The sequence below is a fragment of the Saccopteryx bilineata genome, chromosome 7, assembly GCF_036850765.1.
Source record: "Saccopteryx bilineata isolate mSacBil1 chromosome 7, mSacBil1_pri_phased_curated, whole genome shotgun sequence".
In the NCBI taxonomy this organism is placed as follows: domain Eukaryota; kingdom Metazoa; phylum Chordata; class Mammalia; order Chiroptera; family Emballonuridae; genus Saccopteryx; species Saccopteryx bilineata.
Genome location: NC_089496.1, coordinates 88186692 through 88206518, shown reverse-complemented (window position 1 = coordinate 88206518; position 19827 = coordinate 88186692). Strand labels below are relative to the sequence as shown.

The 19827-nt window shown below is 57.1% G+C and overlaps 1 protein-coding gene and 1 long non-coding RNA gene across 13 annotated transcripts in view; one reads left to right on the top strand and one right to left on the bottom strand.

The window, feature by feature from the left end:
- Positions 1-11149, bottom strand: part of PAX2 (paired box 2) — a 96596-nt gene extending 85447 nt beyond the window's left edge. For 7 of the 12 annotated variants that reach the window (XM_066239610.1, XM_066239607.1, XM_066239617.1 and 4 more), the window contains exons 1-2: positions 11045-11149; positions 647-757 (exon numbers count right to left, since the gene is read on the bottom strand). In XM_066239610.1, the coding sequence (XP_066095707.1) occupies positions 647-757; positions 11045-11069 (136 nt within the window). In that variant the 5' untranslated portion in view covers positions 11070-11149. Of the gene's footprint in view, positions 1-646; positions 1382-3097; positions 4945-6879; positions 6956-7721; positions 7738-11044 lie in introns of those variants that run through there. The other 5 variants (XM_066239616.1, XM_066239614.1, XM_066239619.1 and 2 more) reach the window with 5 other exon arrangements.
- The window catches only part of LOC136310733 (uncharacterized), a 39514-nt gene continuing 26775 nt past the window's right edge, over positions 7089-19827 (top strand). The window contains exon 1 of the long non-coding RNA XR_010726605.1: positions 7089-7478. This is a non-coding gene — a long non-coding RNA (uncharacterized lncRNA). The remainder of the gene's footprint in view (positions 7479-19827) is intronic.

Below are 19827 nucleotides of genomic sequence, written 5' to 3'. Positions count from 1 at the left end.
TAAGTCTTTCGAGCCGGCCTACAGGAAGCCTTGGCCGGGCTGGCAGGGCGAGGAGGCGCTGGGAGCTGAGGGTCAGAAGGGGGCACCCCCCCCATCCAGGGCACCCCCCCAGACTCTTCTGCCTAGTTGTCCTGACACTGAGGCTGCTAGTGCTCTGAGTCTTATCCTAGACACCCACACGGTAAGTAGGAGAAAGGTAGAGATACAGGGAGGAAGAAGTAGGCAAACAAGGAGAGAAGGAGGGAGAGAGAGAAGGTAGAGAAAATACAACACAAACCCTGAAAACTGCCTGCCCCTTAGTCCCCCGTCTCTGGCAAGAGGGTGACTAGGGAATGGGGTTCCGGAGGGAGTGGGGGGACGGATCCAAGACTGAAGAAGAAGCACGTGAGAGGAAGGAAGGCGGGTGATGGGCACCAGGAAAGGGAGGTAGGCAGGTAGAGAGGTATGGGTGACAGAACGCAGGAGAGAGACTGAAGGCTTTAGAAACACTGGGAAATGAAAGAGGAAGAACGAACAGGGAGACTGGGAGAAGCCAGTGTGGCCTCCAATGTGGGACCTGAGCACCGGGGACCGGTACCGCGCCAGGACGGAACCGGGTGGGACGGGGAGCCCCGAGCTGGGACAGAAGCCGGGCGCGGGTACTCACGGTGCATCGCGGAGAAAGGGTCTGCTTTGCAGTGCATATCCATGGGGAGGCAGAGGAGCGGGAGCAGCGCGGCCGCCGCCGCCGTGTCGCCTCTCAAACTCAACTTCAGGACTTGAGGAGAAAAGGGAGGGACGGTGGGGGTTGGGGGTGAGCGGGCGCCCAGCTGCTGGGGGGCGCACGGGGGCAGGGGGCCGCGGCGCTGCTCTCTCGGCGGGGACTCCTCCCTGGCCGGCCAGAACTGGCAACCGCAGCGGCCGCAACTTCCCACCGTCGGGGCGCGGGGCTGGGCAGTCAGCAGAACGGCCCCGAGGCGGCGGGCCGGGCCGCAGGGACCTGGGGGCGCATGGCGCGCGCGGGCGCTACGGCCGGGGCGGAGGCTGGGATGGGGCGGCGGCTCGCTCAGCTCCTTCGGAACCCGGTCATCTGAGAGGCGGCAGTCGGAGAGGGCGAAGAGCTGGGGCGGCCCGAGGGCGTCGGGCGGGCAGTCGGGCCGCTCCAAGTGCCGGTGAGTTGGCGAAGTTGGTAGAGAAGTAGCAATCCTTGGGATGTCTGAGCGGGTGCCTTTGGGAGGGGAGAGCGCGAGCCGGGCCCCCGCCCCCGGAAAAGGCAGGCGCACGCCGCCGCGGCCGCGGGGCCGACAGGGAGGGAGGGAGCCGAGCGGCGCCGGCAGCGCGGGGCTGGCCCCGGGTGGGTTGCGGCTGCGAGGAGACTCGGCCGGAGACTGGAGCCTCGGCTCCCGGGGTGTCTCTCTCTAAAAGCTGCAAAGTCCCCTCCAGACCTCCTCCCCCTCCCCGCGCTGGGAGATGGATGACTTGTCAGACAAAGGCAATAGATTCCACCACTCTGTGATTCGCCAGCGCCGGAGCCCCGAGCTCCGGCGAGGAGGGCCCCGCGCCTGTCACTCCGGTGCCGGCGAGGGGCGGGCGGGGGAGGGGGAAGCGGGAAGGAGGAGGGAGCGGCGGGCGAAGGAAGCAGGAGGGAGGAGAGCGGGACAGGAGGAGGGGAGAGGGGAGCCCGGGATTAAAACTACACTGAGAAACGAAACTCGCCGATAAGATAAACGTTAGATAAGGATAAAGAGCGGCCAGTCCAATGAATATTCAAGCGTCGACAGAGGGCCGCGCGGCGCAACGCGCTCGGAAGCCACACTGGAAGTCCCAACTCACCCGGCCCTGCCATCCCTCGGCCGGTGCCCGCGTGGGCCACGCCGCCCCGAGCTGGGTCCGCATCCCCACTCTCAACCCCCCTACTTTCCGCTCGGAGTTCCCTTCCGCTCCTTCCTGGTTCTTCCTTCCTCTATCTGGTCCTTCCCTTTCGCCTTTCCCTCCTAAGGTACCTCCCCACCCACGCACCCCTAATTCTCATTCCGGGGCAAAGCGCCCGGCGGTTAGTCCTCTCCCGTCCCACGCGCGGCTGCGCATAGGGCTCCCCCAACTCCCCTGCCCACTGGGGTCTGTGCAGCCCCAAACGCTCGGTTTAGAATTGAGGTGGAGACCTAAGACGCGGACCCGCGTGCCTCCGTGGGACCCAACAGACAGCAGCAGAGCCCGAGGACTGGGCCCCTGGGTGGCCCGGGAGGCGGGCTCGGGAGGGGGACGGTGCAGAGCGGCGGGCCGCTGGCGTCAGAGAACGCGGGAGCCCAACCCGGGTTCTCCCCGGCTGGGGAGAAGCGGCTGCGAGTGAGGCTGAGCGCCGCCCGCCGCGGCCGGCTCCGCGGACCCCGAGCTCGCCCGGGGCGCGCAGCGCGCGCGGCCAGGCCCCGCTCCTGCAGGAGCCGCGAGTCCAGCCCCCGCGGCCCTCGTCCGCACTCGCTCCCTCTCCCGCTCGGGTCCGCTCGCACGCACCAGGCAGGAGAGGCCCTTTGTCTCCTAACTGGTTAAGTACAGAATATCCGGGAGATCTTTATGAAATATTTTCCCTCGTCTCATAAATCATCTTGGCACTTCAGCTGATGTTTTAACTCTCTCTCCCTCCGTCACTCCCTCCCGCCCGCTTCCCTGGGTCTGCTGAAGGGCGGCTCGGGGAAGCCCGCGCTGCGCCCCAGCCTCCCGGGCTCGAGGCTCCTCCGGCCCCTTGCAGACCCAGGCTCCCGCAGAAGCGCCGCGGACTCACGCCACTGGCCGGCTGGCCGGAGCCCAGGCAGCAGCCGAGATGGGGGTCCGCACCTTCCCGACTCACCGGGAGGACACTCCTACTGGGCCTCTTGTGCCCACGTTTCGGGGCGCCCTTAATCCTCTTAAGGGCTAGGGTCAGTCTCAGTCCGACAAGGTTCCGAGTCGCCCACTCCGTGAGGACCCGGTCTGCTAGGATCCTAACATTCGCCCTACTTCCTGGATCATCAGCCCGAGCCCGATTCGCTTTAATCCACCTGCGGAGTCACTTCTGGCAGAAAAATCTCCTCCCCACCTGCCTCGTCCCTCGCAGCCCCCATCTCCACTTCCCTTGGGTTACCAAGATGATTCCCCGAGGCGGGAGGTTGAAGGCGAAGGGTCCAACCCCGAAGGTCAATCTCTTCCTCTCGAGACCTGCAGATGGCGCTCCCGGGTTTGCTTTGGCCTCACAACCCCACGAACACGCACTAACTTTGTGTGGGAAGTGAAAAAGGAAAACAGTTCTTGCAGCCTAAAGGGAAAGTCTCCCGCTCCCTGGCCTGGAGGTAAAAGGTCAGCTGGCACAGCGTTGGGCTGTCTTCAGGGAGGTAGCCCAAAATGGGGGGGGGGGAGGGGCAGAGGCGGAGCATGAGGGAGGAAGGGTCCTTACTAAGAGCAACTCAGAACCCAGAACTCAAGGAGTCCTTTGCCCCACGTCTCCCAGGAAGACGTGGTCCAGGAAGTTGTCTTGGGAGGAGCAAGACTGTGGGAAGATTCCTCTCCACACCAAGACTCAGATTTTTCTAGAACCAGAGGGACACATCCCTATGTTACACATATGATGAAGTGTGGGTGCAGACAACAGGCATTTCTAAGAGGCACTTTCACCTTTTGTAAAGAAGGATACTTGATTTACAAAGCATACGAGAAGTTGTACTTACACATCTATCCTTCACATGTACCCCTTAAGAAGTGAAGACCTTTCTATGATAGTCTAATTCCCAGGCAGCCCCTGAGATTCAGAACTCCACCTACTCAGCGCACCCCAACCCCTCCTGGGGCCCTTTCTCCACCCAGTATGACAATAGCTGGGACACTCACCCTCCCACCAGGCCAGCCCCTGACAGCTTCCTCCTTAGCTCCAGCCCTTCCTGGGTCTAGAAAGTCAGAGCCCTGCTCCCTGGTGATTTTAGCCAAGCTCTGCCTTCTCCCAGGGCTCCAGGCTGAAGAGCTGGCCTCTCCCTCTGATGCTCCCTTTCCTGTTCTTCCCTTTTTTCTTCTATAGAGCCTGGTAGAGAAGGAAAAACAAGAAAGGGGAAAGGGGAAGAAAAAAGAAGAAAGAGGAAAAGAAAGAGAAAAAGAAAACAACTCAACCCCAAACACAACCCGGGCTCTGACCTGTCAGGGTTGGTTGCTTTTCCCCGTCTGCCTCTAAATGAACCTTTTCTCTCTGGTGTTTTCAAAGCAGCCCTTCCACCCCCCAACCTAGGGGCATTTACACTTCAAACAAGGCGCCCGCCTCCCTGCGGAAATTTAAAGGCAAATAAACTTTTGGGGAGTTGCTCAGATACCCATCTCGGGATTTGCTTCATTAGCCGCCTCTGTGCATCTGATCTGCCCAATAAATCTTCCCTGTGGATCTCCGCTCCTTTGCCTTCTCTCCCTTTCCTGACAGTCTTGCTTGGCGCCCAGCGCCCCTGCCCTTGCCTCCTTCCTCCGGCAAAGCTGGGCTCGCCTGAGTCCCCAGTGTCTGGAGCCTGCTCTGTCAGAGTGTAGGTGTCCGGGAGGCGGCGGTCCCCCTTGAGCTCCTCTCACCTCTCCCACAGTGTACACATACACAGCCCCCCAAGCCAAACCAAGCTCGAGTATCACCCCAAACTCCCAAATGCATTTCTGGGCAGAGCCCACGAAGCGAAGGGCTCTTGGAAACACTCCGTTGCCCCGAATTGCACCCGCTCGCTACCTTTGCGATCCTTCTGGTCATGTTCTAGTTTCGGTCCCTGGCCCAGGGCTTTCTGCCCGGGTGAGAAAAAGCAGAGGTGTGGCTGCCTCCCTTCCACGGGCAGGGCCCTGACCTGGGGACCTGGCACCCGACCTCGAGTAGTCAGCTGGGTCTCAGGGGACCTTGAAAGGACACGGGAGCCTCCCAGAGCGCCCCGCCCAGGTGGCCTGGGCTTGTCTTCCTCCTCTAACTCCTGACGCCTCCCGGGGAGCAGCGAGGGGAGCCAGAGCCCGGGCTCTCAGGGAGGGGATTAGAAATTCCGAAATTAAATGTTTCTCCCTAGGAAATGCTTCCCACAGCGCGGACCAAATTAAACGCATTCAAGTTCGGGGGGGGGGGAAGAAGCTGTTTAGAACCAAGGGGGGAAAACTAGTCCGAAGGGAAGAGAAGCAGAAACGGGGGAGGGAAGAGAAAAGGGGAGTGCTCTGCAGCTGAGCTCCTTTTTCGAATTATTCCCAGTTTTGAAAGTCGTCACCACCGCAAAAAAAAGAAAAGAAAGTAAAAAGTTCGTCTAACAATCCAAGTCCAGGACGCCCGCAGCCACTTGCCCCAAGGGCCCAGCGCACCCCGGGGCGCTCACTCGGAGATCAGTTTCCAGGCAGTGGGCACGTGCATCCGGCCCCTCTCCAGCTCGACCTGACCAGCTCCTGCCCGGCTGTTTCTCCTCCTCCTCCCCATTCTCTCCCTGCCCCTCCCCCTCCCTAGCCCTCTGGTCACGTTGGAGGACGGTTTTTGTGTGTGTGTGGCTTTTTTTTTTTTTTTTTGGAAGAGCTTCTGGTACAATATGGAGCACCATGGGCTGCAATTTCACACTCCACGGCACATTCCCCCTAAAGCTACTTTCTTTCCTTTCTTTTTTTTTATTTAAGACCCCCTAATTTCTGCTTCCTCGCTCCCTCCCTCCCTCCTGCTCTCACTTTTCTTTTCCCGCTTTTGTTCCCAATATTTGGGCTCCCTGCGTGAAGCCCGGGGGGCCAGACTCCCCGCCGGCCACGCCCGCTCGGTCTGTTGGTCCTGTGGTGGCCGGGCGCACGTGCTGCGCCTTTATCCTCCTCGGCCCCTCCCCCCTCTAACCCGGCTTCTCCTCACAAGAGGTCCTAGCGACCTGCCTGTCCCTTCGCAGCCCCTTTGAAGGGAAACGACAATGCAAGCAATGCAAGCCACTTGGCCACCAAAGCCGCCTCTTAGCGGCACGGGCCTGCCAGGTGGCTGCTGTCGGGGGGCCACCCCACTGGCGCAGAAAAAAACAGTCAAGCCAGGAGAAACTGGGCCAGCAGGTCTATAGGGCAAAAGGCCCAGTGAGGCGCTGGTCAAACCTGGAAGAGCCAATTCCTTCACCCTCAGCACAGCTAAAGGGACTACTCACCCCACAGCCCAGGGGAAGGGACTGCAGCCACCACCTGCACGGTCCCTTTGCCTCTTTGAGCCTCAGTTTTTTCGCCTGTAAAATAGGGATAATACACCCTGTCTTGCCTACTCTGTGGAGCTAGCCAATAGGAAAGCATTTTGAAAACCAAATATTTCCATAGCAGATGAAGGAATAAGTGCCTAGCTTCCTGAACCCTTAACCTTGCACAGAGAGGGAAGGGAGGGATTTGGGCCTTTAGGCAAGGCAGGGAATGGTATTTTCCATCCAACTTCTATCTTATAAAGGTAACCTGAGGATCCCTCACTGTCTCCCTTCCTGTGTTCCTCTTGTTCAGGACGTTTTCCCTTTCCATGGACTATATCACACCTCGTCCACGTTTACCACTCTGCTCTAGCTTTCCAGCCACTCCACCATGACCACTGCTTCGTGCACGCTTGCCCGCCCGCCCGCCTGCACCAGCACAGCTGCTAGAAGATCAGTTAAACTCCCCACCCCCACCCCAACAGCCGGGTTAATTGTGGCCTCTGGCGCGATCCCCTTTGGGCCAGTCTGCCAAAACCGTCGGGAGTAGCTGGCCGGTTGGCGTAGACTTGGGGAAGGAAATCCCATCCAGTCCGGTTCCAAACAAAGAAAGTTGGTCCTCCCAGGACCTGCAGTCAACCTGCCAAAGCCAGAGCGGAGAGGAGACGGTGCGAGGAGGCCAGACCAAGGGGAGGTGTGGAAGGGGGAAAGAAAAGGATATGAAAGGGGTGCTGAGGAACGGAGAAGGCACCTGTCTCCGGAAGGCCTGCAGAAGCTGGTTTGAGAGAAGCTGAGGTTCCCACCCGGCCGAGTTCCCCTTCCCAGGTTCCTCCCCAATCCTGGGTGAGAGAGTTTGAGTGAGGCTATGTCGGTGGTGAAGTAATGATTAACTCGCTTTTCAACCAGGCCTTGAGCCCGCATCCTGACCTGGCTCTGGTGGCCGGGGCCAGTGCAGGTGGGTCCTGGACATCCCAGGTGCTCCCCTCCACCGCCAGGAAGGGGGCTGCGGAACAAGGGGGCGGGCAGTAGCGAGAGCAGCAGGAAGGGAATGGGGTGCTGGGAAGGGGGAGCGCAGCTCCAGATGCCGGGCAGACCTGGGAAGAGAAATAGCCACAGAGAGTGTACAAGGAAAGGAAGGGGCCGAAGCAGGCGAGGGCGCTTGGCTCCGCAGTGCCGAGGAACAGTTGGAGAGGGGCGGGAGAAGCCCGGCGGGCTGAGTTGTCCCGGAGTTGCGAGCAAGCACCAAATCTACTCTCGGATCCATCCGCGGCGCCCGCCCTCCCTTTCTCCTCTGCCAGCAGCTGTGAGGGTGTGAGGAGCAGGCGGAGAACGCGCCAGAGCCGGGAGCGGGTAAGGAAGGGGAGACCGGCCAGCGACCCTGGGAAGCAAGGGGCAGGGCCGCCCGTGTGGGGATGGGATGCTCGGCGCCGTGAAGTGGCTGCAGACAAAGACCGAAACGGAGGGGAGAAGGGAAAGCAGGAGAGCGGTGGAGAAAACCAAGGAGAAGGGAACCCTCGGGGGACCGGCCGAGGTTGGTCTACTCCTGCCGCCAACGCCCACTGCAGCCTAGAGACAGACGTCCCGGGGGCTTACTCCCGCTTGGGCTCCTGCCGGTTGGCCTGTAGCCTGGGGTCCAGTCAGGGGGTGTTGCTGTGGCTGGAGGGTGCCGTGTAAATGTGTATGTGCATGTGTGTGTGTGCACGTAAGCGCGCGCGCGCGCGCGCGCGCGTCAAGTTAGGCAGGTTGGGGAGGGCTGGGGAAGGGCCTTCGCAGTACGGTTGGACCCTTGCCCCGGCCGCTGCGAACCCCCTCCCTCCACCCTCCGGGGTCCGGAGCCTTCCATCCCCCAAACTTAAAGCAAAAGGGCTAAACTGAATCCCTCAGGAGTCAAGAGAACAGGCTCTACCTGGCAAAAGTGCTTTGGTTTGAGACTTTAAGGGTTACTCGAATCCAGAAATATTTCTTAACTTTCGGTAACTGATCCTGGGGTGGGGGCGGGGGAAGATGCAAAATAAATCTCGGACAGAAAAGCCTGGGCCACGTCTGGACCATGGAGGAAGTCTAGACCCGCGGCTAACGAAGGTATTGAAGAAACTGACTAATATAGGGAGGAAGCCTATTTCAATTTCTGAATCAATTAACAACAATTTCTTATGCGTCTGTTTGGGGGCCGAATGTCTCTCGGTGAGAGGATCGGAAGAGTGTGTGTTTGCACGTTGTAAGGGTGTGTAAAAGGTGTGTGTGTTAGGGGGTGGAGAAGGGTGTCTAGGCAAACAGCTGTGTCCCAGGCGGGGCTGGGTGAGGAGCTCAGGATCTGTATCCAGCACCTCCCCCTTCTCCCTCTGCCCTCAGCCGGGGCTGCTCCGAGGCCAAGGCCTCCGCAGCCTCTTCCAGAGGGCCGCCAATCAATCCTGCAGGTCAACACAGCAATTAATAACGGGGTGAGGAGGCCTGGCAAAGAGGGGGGAGGCGTCAGGCTGCGTCTCCCCCAGGCTCCGAGGGCCCTGCGGCAGGAGCAGGGAGTGGGAGGGTTCTCTGAGGGCAGAGAGAACCCCGAGAACTCAGTGTGGGGCAGGAAGTGGGCCCAGGACCCCGAGAGGGAGAGACAGGGGACCAGCGACAGGGAGCCTGAGAGCCAGCTGGGACAGGCCAGAGAGTAGAAGGGAGGACATCAACTGAAGATCTTGTTTTTATGATTCTGGGGGGCATAGGTGGTGATGGGCAAACCCCACAATGGACCTAGTTGCCAGTTCTCTGCTGTACCTCCCCTTCCCCGTTTTCTGACTGTTTCCGCTGCTCTTGAACTGGCTCAGCGACATGCAATAAAACCCGCGTCCTTCGCAAACCCGGCTGCGGCGGTTGCGCCAGGGCGTCTCCGCTCGCGAGCCTGTGTCATTGTCATTCTGAACTAGCCCGATCGGGCTAAAAGGGGCGTGGGGGCCATCTGGGGAGCCGGGGTCCCCGAGGAGCCATGCCCCAGCCAGATGTGTGTAAGAAAGAGGTGAGGGCAGTGAAAAGAGAAAGAGAGAAGGCAGCTCGGAGAGCTGAAGACTCCAGAGCTCGGTGGGGCTGCCTCAGAGGGGACAGCGGTTTCCTTCTCGAAGAAACGGGACTCCTTCGGCCTAGTTCCGCAGAGCTTCCCCACCCACCCCCAATCGCGACTGGCAGGAGCAGAATCTCCCGCACCGGCCAAAGCGGAAAAAAGAGGGAAGGGAAAGGGTGTGCAGTGCTCAGCTGGTCTTCCTGGCCGCTGCGCCCCGCACGCCGGGAAAGCCGCTACTGGGTGAGCTCCCCGTCCCTTCTGGAGTGTCCCGAGCGCCAGGAAACTTGAGATGAGGGCCTGACAGGCAGTCAAGGATGCCCCCACTGTTCTGCTCTCCCCTTCCTGGGGCGCTGTGGGGGGAGCCAGGCTTCCTCTTCGGGGAGACTTGCACCCCAGGCCTGCAGGGCAGGGAGAGCTGCCTTCCAAGAGGAAAATTTTAAAAATCGGAATGCCGAGAGCCCGAGCAGACAGGGCAGGGAGGGAAGGAAGGCTAGGGGCAGGAGGCAACGGAGAGCCGGACAATGTAGAAGCCCTATGCAGGAGAGAAAGGAAGGGGGAGAGAGGTCCCCAGAAAGGCCCAGCCATTAGCTCTGTCCTTGGGCTGCATATTTATACGGTCGAGGGGGTGCACAGATGGGCTCTCAATTGAATTCCATCTTCAACACCATCAGAGATTGATTTTGTACTCGCTTTTAATTTTGCCATAATTAATTAGATCATTACAACTGTTTGCTATTGATCTCCCTACTTAAACCTCTGGTGTGGAGGAGTGGCCCAGGGCCCTAAAAGCCCAGGAGGCCAGAGTTGACAGTCCTGGGGGGCCCAGATGGGGACAAGGCCCCCAAGGAGATTGGAGGCAGCCCAGAGGCTGGGCCAAGAACCTAGAGGAAAGGCAGTGTGGAGGGTGGAAACTGAACCACCCGCTGAAAGAACTAGAACCTGAGCTGTGGGGGGGGGGGGAGTGAGAGAGGAGGGGAAGAAGGGAAGAAGAACTGAGGGAAGGGGAAAGTGAGGCAAAAGGTGAGGGGCCAACCTAGAGTGAGTCCTTGACCTCTGTGGAATTATCTGGAAAACTCCTGGAAATTTGATCCAACCTTCTCCCTCCCCACTAATCCAAAACTAAACCTGGGTCCCTAACTTCCCATCCAGTACTACACCAGGGCACCTAGTGGGTGGACAGAGCTGAGTTGGCAGGTCTGGAGGAGAGGGAAAGGAAGGGGGGGAAGAGAAAGGGAAGCCCTCCATAACGTTAGCTTTTTGGGTACGCAGCTTCACAGTCTCCCCACGTGGTTCGCCTGGGCCTGCCCTCTCCCCCTTTGTCTCAGGCCTCCCTTGAATTGTTTACTTTGGGGGGCAGAAACTTCTTTCCATACAGAGGCATATACACTCGCACTAACACTTTGGCTCCTACTCAGATAAATAAGACCTTCATGCACGTGCACACACACATGCACACAGCAAGTCCCCACGCATTAGCACACATGCACACACAACTACACACCTTAGACCTTCTAAGTGCTCCTAACTTGGAGAAAGTTGTGCAAAATATTTATACACTGAGGGGAAGCGGGAAGCTAAAGTCCTAAACACAACAGAAAGGAAACGCCAGGTTCTGTAAGAGACCAAGAGAAGTTGTAACTCACGTTTTCTGGGTGGAAAGTTTTAAGCAGATTTGGAAGACACCAGGAGAGAAGGTCCAGGAGATCCCATTGGTGGGAAGAGGCCACTGAGCCCAGTCCCCAGCAGTTACAGTGGCCCCGCCAGGCAAAGCACAGAGAGAAAGGGGAGTGGAATCCTCCCTTGGAGTGGCCTCCCCCATCCCTCTCAGTCACCCCTTTGCCTGTGGCGCTGACGGGTCACTCCTGGCTCTCACCTGCCCGGCCCGCGCGCTGTTCCATGCTCTGCTCCCCGCCGCTACTGTCTGGGCCGGGGTCTCGCTTCTCCGCTCCTCTGCGGCCCGACAGCGCGTCTCGCCTTTGCTGCCGCCGCCCGGAGATCTGGGCGCAGCCACCCAAGACCGAGCGGCTCAGATAACCCAGGCTGCCCGCCGCCTTGGCTGTGCGCTCCGCTCTCGCCCGCGCCCGCGCTTCCACACCCTGCCGCGCTGAGGCACAGCCACGCGCGGGGGAGCCCCCGGCTCTCCGCCCGCGCACACGCGCGCACACGCTCCCAGACCCGAGCCAGCCTCAGGCAGGCGACTCCCGCTCTGCCAGAGGCACCCAAAGACCATATCCCCAGCCTAAACGGTGGCACTCTCTCACCCCACCCACTCTTCTTCACTGTGACAGGGCTCCCCATCAGCCTACAGCCTTGCATACAGGGACGTCTTCACTCTCATGCACTCCCCAATTTAGTGAGGCTCATCTTCCCAGCGATTCACAGCACTAGTCCCGTTCTACTTTCTCCATCACCAGGCTACACAGCCTACCACACACACCGGGTCTCAGCCTCCGTTTCCAGGGTCCCTAACCACACACCCCAACTTTCTCTGTTCAAACAATTGCTCCCTGGAGGTCCTTGTCAGCAATACATTGTGAAAATGCTTTGCTAAGTCCCTCAGAAGCTCTTTTGCTCTGAATTTAAAAAAAAACCCAACTCATAGTCCTGGTTTCTTTGCTTAAGGAGTTGAGGGCGCCAGGGAAAGGGAGAATGACTAGCACCCTCCCCGACTCCTGCCACCCTCGTGTGACTACCCGCTTGAACCACAGCATTCCTCAATATCCCAGGCCTCCCGCTCCTATCTCTTCCACCCTCAGAGGCACACCCTGTCCAAAACACACTCATGCTCCTTCATCCCTGATTGAAAGTTCACTTTAGCTTTTTCCCACATTGTGCCCTTTCGGTCTGGAATTTACACCTCAAACAACTTTGTCATAAGTTCTCCTTCAAATGTCTCATGCACCACTTTTCCACAGGTACCTCTTGTACTCCTACTTCTTGCACACTCAGACACCACTTTTTAAAAAGATTTATTTATTCATTATAGAGGGGGGGGGAGAGAGAGAGAGAGAAGGGGGGAGGAGCAGGAAGCATCAACTCCCATATGTGCCTTGACTAGGCAAGCCCAGGGTTTTGAACCGGCAACCTCAGCGTTTCCAGGTCAACGCTTTATCCACTGCGCCACCACAGGTCAGGCCAGACACCACTTTTGACACCACCCCTAACCTCCACGCACCCCTTTCTAATTTGCCCCATTTTATACCCCTCCCCCCTTGCCCTGGGCCTCCTGCTCTCTGTGTACACAGCCTTGCTCACACATGCTGAGTACCACTGAGAAGCTGTCAAGAAAAGTGCTGGGTAAGCTCCAACCTAGGTTAGGAACTGGAAGTCCTTCACTGGGAGTCCCATACACTTCAGCTGGAGTTTTTCTAGAAAAGTTGTGCAACTAGGGACAGGAAGTTGGAGGGGCACAGGAGCCCAGAGGCCAAACCTATGTCATTGTTTCCCAACTTAAAATTTGAAAATCTCCCTACAGGAACCGAAATTTCTACTCTTGCAGGCAAATCATAACCAAATTACCATCATACCATTATTTGTGATTTCAAGCATCAGACTTTGCCCGTGTTTCTTTTCTTTTTAATCAAACAGCAATTTTTTTTTCAATCTAAGAGCACAAAAATTTCTCATCTGTTATACACAGAGCAACATTCCCAAGGACGAGGGTGGGAGAGCAATAAGCATAAATGAAACCCTAGTCACACAAATCATACTCTCATGTGGTTACTCCGTTACACTCACGTGAAATGTTCATACACATAGCTGGCCTCTCTGTCACCTACTCAGAACCGCACCCAGTCGCACATAAGAGCCATGACCTGCTAGTCACACCTTCACTACGCAGCTTTTTGTGCCTTTGTTAACCTCTTCTCTAAAGTAGTGGTAATGACCATTGTCCTTCTCACAAGATAACTTGTGTAGAAGTGATTGGTAAAATGTGAAGTGTGACCACAGACACATTCATTGCTCTTGCTCCTATATTATCAAGGAAGGGAACCGAGACCCAAAGTTCCACACACACACACACACACACACACACATAGCAGGGAGGCACCCACCGGGGAACAAGGTATTTTGAACTGGGGACACACACACTCCACTCAGTGTCCCTGCCTGCTCCTGAGCCAGCCCGTCACAGTTACCTGGACACACCGGGCCCAGGGTTGGGGCAGTGCCAGGGCTGGAGCCTAGGCCCAGAGGAAGGCAGCTGAGGCCATTGTGCTAAGCAGCCTGTCGCATACCAGAAGGACTGAGAGGAGGAAGGAGATTTCTTAGCTCTTGGCTCTGATACTTTTGGAGCCTTGGGGGCTCAGGAAGCCTGCAAAGTGATGACAGTCAAAGGGCTCAGCTCCACACTTCAGCCTTCCTCAGCCTCCTTCCTCAGGCTCGGCTTCTCTTTGTCTTTGGCCCTCACCCCTGTCCCACACTGTCTCTCGGGCCCTTTTGCTCATTGCCCGCCCCATTGATTGAGAGTCTCTCTCAGGTTCTCCAAGGAGTCCCAGGAAAAATGATCCGCCAGCCTATTGATTCTTCATTAGAATTACATTTTCACGTGTGCTAAATTGGTTTTAAAAAGCTTTTGCTGTTGTTATTGTCTTGTCAGACCCTGCGGTCCAGGGCAAACCAAGTTTAAACGCTGTGGCTTCTTAGGAAAGAAAAAAAATCACCTGGGCTAGGTCTGTAATTACTTGCTTTCCTGCCTTATTGTTGTCATGATGACAATTGTGATTTGGTTTAAGTATCTTTAGGAAAAGGCCCTGCTCAGTTCAGGCTGGGGCTGGCTGGCGAGGTGGGCATGTGTGGAGAGGGCTCTGAAGCCCCTGGAGGAAGGATGCCAGAGCAGTTTTCCTTTCCTTGAAAATTAAATTTAACACTTAAATCTGTATCAATTGCTTCTGGGACAAGAGAAAAAGTAAAAAAAAAACAAACCCCAACCCCCCCCCACTTTTTCCTCCACCTTTTCCAGATTGGATAGAGGAGAAATACAAAACACAGCCCCACTTATTCGAGCCCCCTCCCATTTCTCCTAAATAGCTGGGGAGGTGTGCTGAGAGAGATGTCCCAGCCTCGGCTCTATAGCAGGGGAGAAGCCCAGTCAAAGGGTGCTTTCAATCATTACACCCTGCACTGGGGAGGAATGAACCCGAGTGAGGGGGAAGAAGTGGGAAATAGACAGATAGAGACCTACCAGGGGGGAGACAGGGAGAACCAGGGACAGTTTGAGAAGCAGAGGGCAGAGGAGAAGATGAAAGGAAGTAAGGAAGTCAGAAGAAAAAAGGAGAGAAGGGACAAAGAGAACAGACTGAGAAAAGAAAATTATAGATGAAGGGAAAAGAGACAGGAAGAGAGAAAGAGAGGAAAAGAGACCGAGGCAGGCAGGAGAACAGGCCCTGGGGAGCTGGCAGCCTCTGCCCCGCCTCTTCCCGGCCCTGGGCGGCGGCGGAGCCGGGCAGGAGAGCCGAGTGTCTCCGTGATGTGTTTATCCCCTAATCAGTTCATTAGTTATAAACAACATGACATTAGAAGTTAGGAGGCAGTTGATATTAATTTTTATTTAACTAGTTGATGTTTAATCCGTCACGCCAGGCTGGGTAGCAGCGAGAAAGATCTTCCTGACACAAAACCAGTTAGAACTTCATAAGGCGCAATCAGTGTCCGCGCGCTGAAACAAACAAGAGAGACAGAGACTGAGAGACAGGGGGAGACAGAGGCGGCCCCGCCGGAGACGGAGCCGGCGAGGCGCGCGGGGAGAGGGCTACTCGGTGAGGGCTGGGGGAAAGTAAGCTAGGAAGACAGAGCGCAGGGAGGGCGGCTCGGCGAGGGGCTGGCAGCCCTGACCGGGGCTCGGAGCCCGGAGGGCCGCCCGGCAGCCGTGGAGCGCTCGGCCGGGGCCCTGGAGCCCGCGCCGCTGCGACCAGGAGCGCCCTCCGCGGCGGGGCGCGGTGGGTGACCCGCAGCCTGGAGCACTGCCAGGGGCTGAGGTCCCAGCGCGGCGAGGCCTGGACTTCTGGAAACCGTCCTGTGCCAGGTCCGGAGACGGAAACACCCTTCCCGTCCTACTCTGGGAATAGCCGGCCAGGCAGGAAAGGAAAGGAGAGAAAGGCAAGGAGTTTGTCACCAGCGGCTCAAGTTTGACAAAGTTTACAGCAGTCACAAGTCAGAGCGGGGTGTGCGTGCGCGCGCGTTGGGGGTTCTGTAGTGGCGGAGACGGAGGAGCTGGGGGGACAGTCTGGGGGTCCACAGGCGGGAAACACTTTCCCCCGAGTTTGCCAACGCCTCCACGAATGTCCCCTCGTGCGGGGCTCCAAGGAGGGACCAGAGTATATTTGTTGCGGGCTCTCCGGCGGCCGTGCCAGGCTGCGAGTCTGAGGTCCCAGGTCTGGCTGGGGTTGGCCTGCGCTCAACCCCGCCCCCAGGCCCCGGCGCTCGGCTTTTTCCACCATCACTCGGGGCACTCGCCCGGCGCCGGCTCGGTCACGGCTTCCTGCGCCGGCACGGGGGGGCCGGGCTGTAGTTTTCCGCCGTCGAGAAGGACACCGTTTGGAGAGGCAGAGGCATCTTTGCCCGCGCGCAGACTCAGGCCGAGCATCTCACCATTTGCATGTTAATCTGCCTCCACCGCAAAAAGGAAATCGCTGAAATTCCGGAGAAAATTGCCTCTCGCTAGCAGTTAATAGTTAACTCAGACAGGAAAGTTCCCAGGGAAAGGCGAAAGCCAGGGCGAGGGACTCCGGGGAGGCGGCCCGGGACGGCCCGAGCCCGGCCCCAGCCTCTCTCCGGGCCCGGAGCGCGCGGCCCCGCCGGCCCCGCGCGCCTCCCCTCCTTGAGCGGCGCGTCCTCCACCCTGTAATTAGCATCGTTTAGTTCACAAAACCCTTCCTGGGAGAAATCTGTTTTCTGGTTCCGGGGCTCGGTTCAGCACCTGATTCCGCTGGGTGAGGGAAATAAATCACTGCGGCTGCAGCGGTGGGGGAGCCGGACCGAGCCCGCCAGACTGGGGCCGCCCTGAGAACGAAAGAGTGAGAACGAGACGGCGGAGTCAGGAGAAATGACTCAGGGAAATGGCATAACCTCAGCCCAGGGGCAGCGAAGGGCCCTGGGAGAAAGAACCAAAGATAGAGAGGGGCCCAGAGGCAGAGAAGGGGCCAAAATAGAAGAGGGAGATAGAGGAAAAGAACAGAAGAGAGGCAGAGAGAGAAAGAGAGAGAGAGAGAGAGAGAGAGAGAGAGAGAAGCGAACGAAAAGAAAGGGAAAATTAGGGGTAAGAGAAGTTCGAGAAGAAAGAAGAGCGTGGAGGGAGATTAGGAAGGGACATAGAATAAAGAAAATCAAAGAAAACCAAAAGAGCAAACGCTTTTGTTTACGCATCTACAAAAACTCCCCTGCGGCGACCAGGCTCGCGCGCGAGGGCCGCAGACCCAGGAGGCCTGGGCGGGAGCGCAGCCTGCCTGCTCGGGGTTCTAGGCTGGGTCTGGCGCAGAACCGGACCCGAGTGGTAGTTCCAGGGCGCGGGGCGCACAGGAATATCTGCCCCTGAAAGGAATGGTGCTTGTGTGTGTGGGGTGTCATCCTGGATCCTGGGCTGGGAAGGGGATGGGAAGATATAAGACGCACGCTTCTCTCCTGGGCACACACGGGCACCTGAGCGTTCCTGCTCTGGAGAGAAGGGAGGCGGGGACCTGAGGAGGCCTGGCGTTCTTCTCCTTAGTATTGACCACCTAGTGTCTCGGCAGCGAGGACCTCCCCTTCGCCCCGCTCTCTTGCAGAGCCCTGGAGAACTGCCCCCGCCACCACCCTTGCAGATCCCCCTAGTCCAGGACGGCGCGCCCGGCCAAAGCTGAGAGAAAAAAAGTAACGCCGCGAGAACCGCGACTGGGCGCCAGCGGAGGGCGCATTTCCTGAGCCGCCTCTCCGCGGCCACAGAGAGGCGCGGCTCGTTCCAGGGGTCAGGCCCCGCGCCGGACTGCCCTGGCCGGAGACTGGGGAAGAGAAAAGGAAAGGAGAGGAGGAAGTGGGGGAAGGGGAGAGGGCGGGGGCGGTGCAGAAGAGATGGCAGAGAGGAATGAAATATGGAAACTCGGACCGGAGGGAAAGGAAAGAGCCAGGGTGATAGGGAGAGTTTCCCCTCCTGACCAGGTTAAAGGCACCCCTAGGACACCAGGCTGGAGACTGAGACCCCAACAAAGCTTTTGGAAGCTTCTGTGTGTATGGAACCGTCAGTGAAGAAAGAAAGTCTTTTCTACCATCCCAGCAGCCCCTAGGATGACAAATGCCCAGAAATTTTACAACCTTTGTGATCCGCTCCTTTTCTCCTTCTCCCTCCTTACCCTGCTTTCTGCCTTGTCCACTGGCCAGGTCAGCCACAGAGCTGGACTAGAGGAGGGGGTGGAAAGACCCCAGGAAGGAAACAAGCAGCACAGTCAGTTCCTACTTTTGAACAGAGACAGGGTGAAACTGATACCTAGATGGGAATCCTTCGGATTTGTGAGAATTAGGAAGACAGTGACCAAGTTGGGCCAGCTGTGAGGACACCAGTGTCAGTCAGTAAACTTGGGTCAACTCCAGTGTCCACTGGGGTCATAGAGGTAAATTAACGCTGGCTCTGCTTTCAAGAAGAAATTCCCTGGTGGCAAAGAGAGAGCTATAAACCAAGGAACTCTGCAAGATATTGGGTGGAAGGGTGACTGCAACACAGGGAAGCACAACTGGGCAGTCAGAGAATGCTTCATAAAGGGGACGGGGTCTTGCAAAATGACTGGTGTGCAATACATACAGGGGATAGTTGGGTGAGATACTCCCAGGCAGAAGGAGGTAAGGAGCAAAAGTATGGGGAGGCAGCAACAGCCCACCTAGTTAGGGAGCTGCTAAGAATTCTGTGCAGCCAATCTGGGAGCTGGGGTTGAGGCAAGGGAGGTAAGACTAGATGGTGGGCAAGGCCTAGATCCAGGAGGACTTTTGCTACTGACTTTTGATTTGTTCCTTTAGGCCATGGGATGCTACTGAAGGATTTTAAGCAGGGAAGAGACTAGATCTGATTGATTTGGAGGGGAAAGACCACTCTGGAGGTGTGGACAGGGCACTGGAGGCAGACAGAGCAGCAGAGACTGGGAGAACCGTTTCAGCAAGAGAAGAGGGGAGGCCATGAAACAACAAAGTCTGAGGGAGATAGAGCAGAGAGGGTGACAGTGAAAGGTGGAGGCAGTATGGTCAGGAGTGGGTCACAGATGGAGTGTGTGTGTTGTCAGATGAGATAATAAATGAAGCTTCTGAGTAACTTTAATCTCAGCCCTGAAATCCCTTCACGCCCATCCCTTGGGACCCCCCAGCCCCCTGTTGTGGTTACAAAAGTGGAAACCCACATATCATGGCTGGAGGTAATAATACTGCCTTGGTCAAGGCAATCTCATAGAACCACGTGCACCTCAGAAGAGAATAACTTCTCACTAACCCCAAGACACAGAAAGCAGCACCTCAGGAGTGAAAAGTGGAGTCAGTTAGTCCTGAGGTAGATAGCATTTTTCTCAGATCTAAAACATACCAGTAGGCACATCCTTTGAATTCGCTGAGCCTATGTGTTATCTGTAAAGTGTGGACAAGAATATCTTCCTTATGAAATTGTTGGGTGGTATTAAATAAGGGGTATATTAACCTCTAGCATGTAGGTGTTGAGCCACGTTAGTTTGCTCCCAATGCCCACTCCAGACCCAGACCTCTGCATAGACTGATTGAGCATGATTCCCTGAGCAGGCACAGGGTGTCAAGGGTACAAATAACAGTAATGCAGAGATACTATGGAGAAGGGAATCTAGAGGGAAGGCCTGGTGTCTGGCTGGAGTAAGGTTAATGATAAGAGCAACAAGAAAGGAACTAACACATCTGGGGGCTTACTGCATGTCAGTACGTACTTACATTAATTCCATCAATTCTCACCTATTATTAACCCCACTTTAAAGATGAGGAAACTGAGGCATGGAGAGTTGTTTTTTTTTTTGTATTTTTCTGAAGCTGGAAACGGGGAGAGACAGTCAGACAGACTCCCGCATGCGTCCGACCGGGATCCACCCGGCACGCCCACCAGGGGGCAATGCTCTGCCCCTCTGGGGCGTTGCTCTGTTGTGACCAGAGCCATTCTAGTGCCTGGGGCAGAGGCCAAGGAGCCATCCCCAGCACCCGGGCCATCTTTGCTCCAATGGAGCCTCGCTGCGGGAGGGGAAGAGAGAGACAGAGAGGAAGGAGGGGGGTGGAGAAGCAGATGGGTGCTTCTCCTGTGTGCCCTGGCCGGGAATTGAACCCGGGACTTCTGCACGCCAGGCCGACGCTCTACCACTGAGCCAACTGGCCAGGGCCAGGCATGGAAAGTTTTAATACCTTGTCCACAATCATGCAGCCAGTAAGTGGCAAAGGCAGGCTGTGTACCCAGATACTGGCTTCATAGCTTACACTGTGAAGCACATGCTGTACTAGATATCCCTAGTGCCCAAAAGGAAGTTACAAGAAGAAGAGACACTGGCCGTAACTCAGAGGCTGGATGGATCTGAAGGGACTTATTCCTTCAGGACATCCACTTGGTAAAACCCAGGAGCCCTCCTCCCCTCTGTCTTCCAGATCCTCACATCAGTCCCTCTCACCACCTCCATGCTCTTCTCTCTTCTCTGCCCA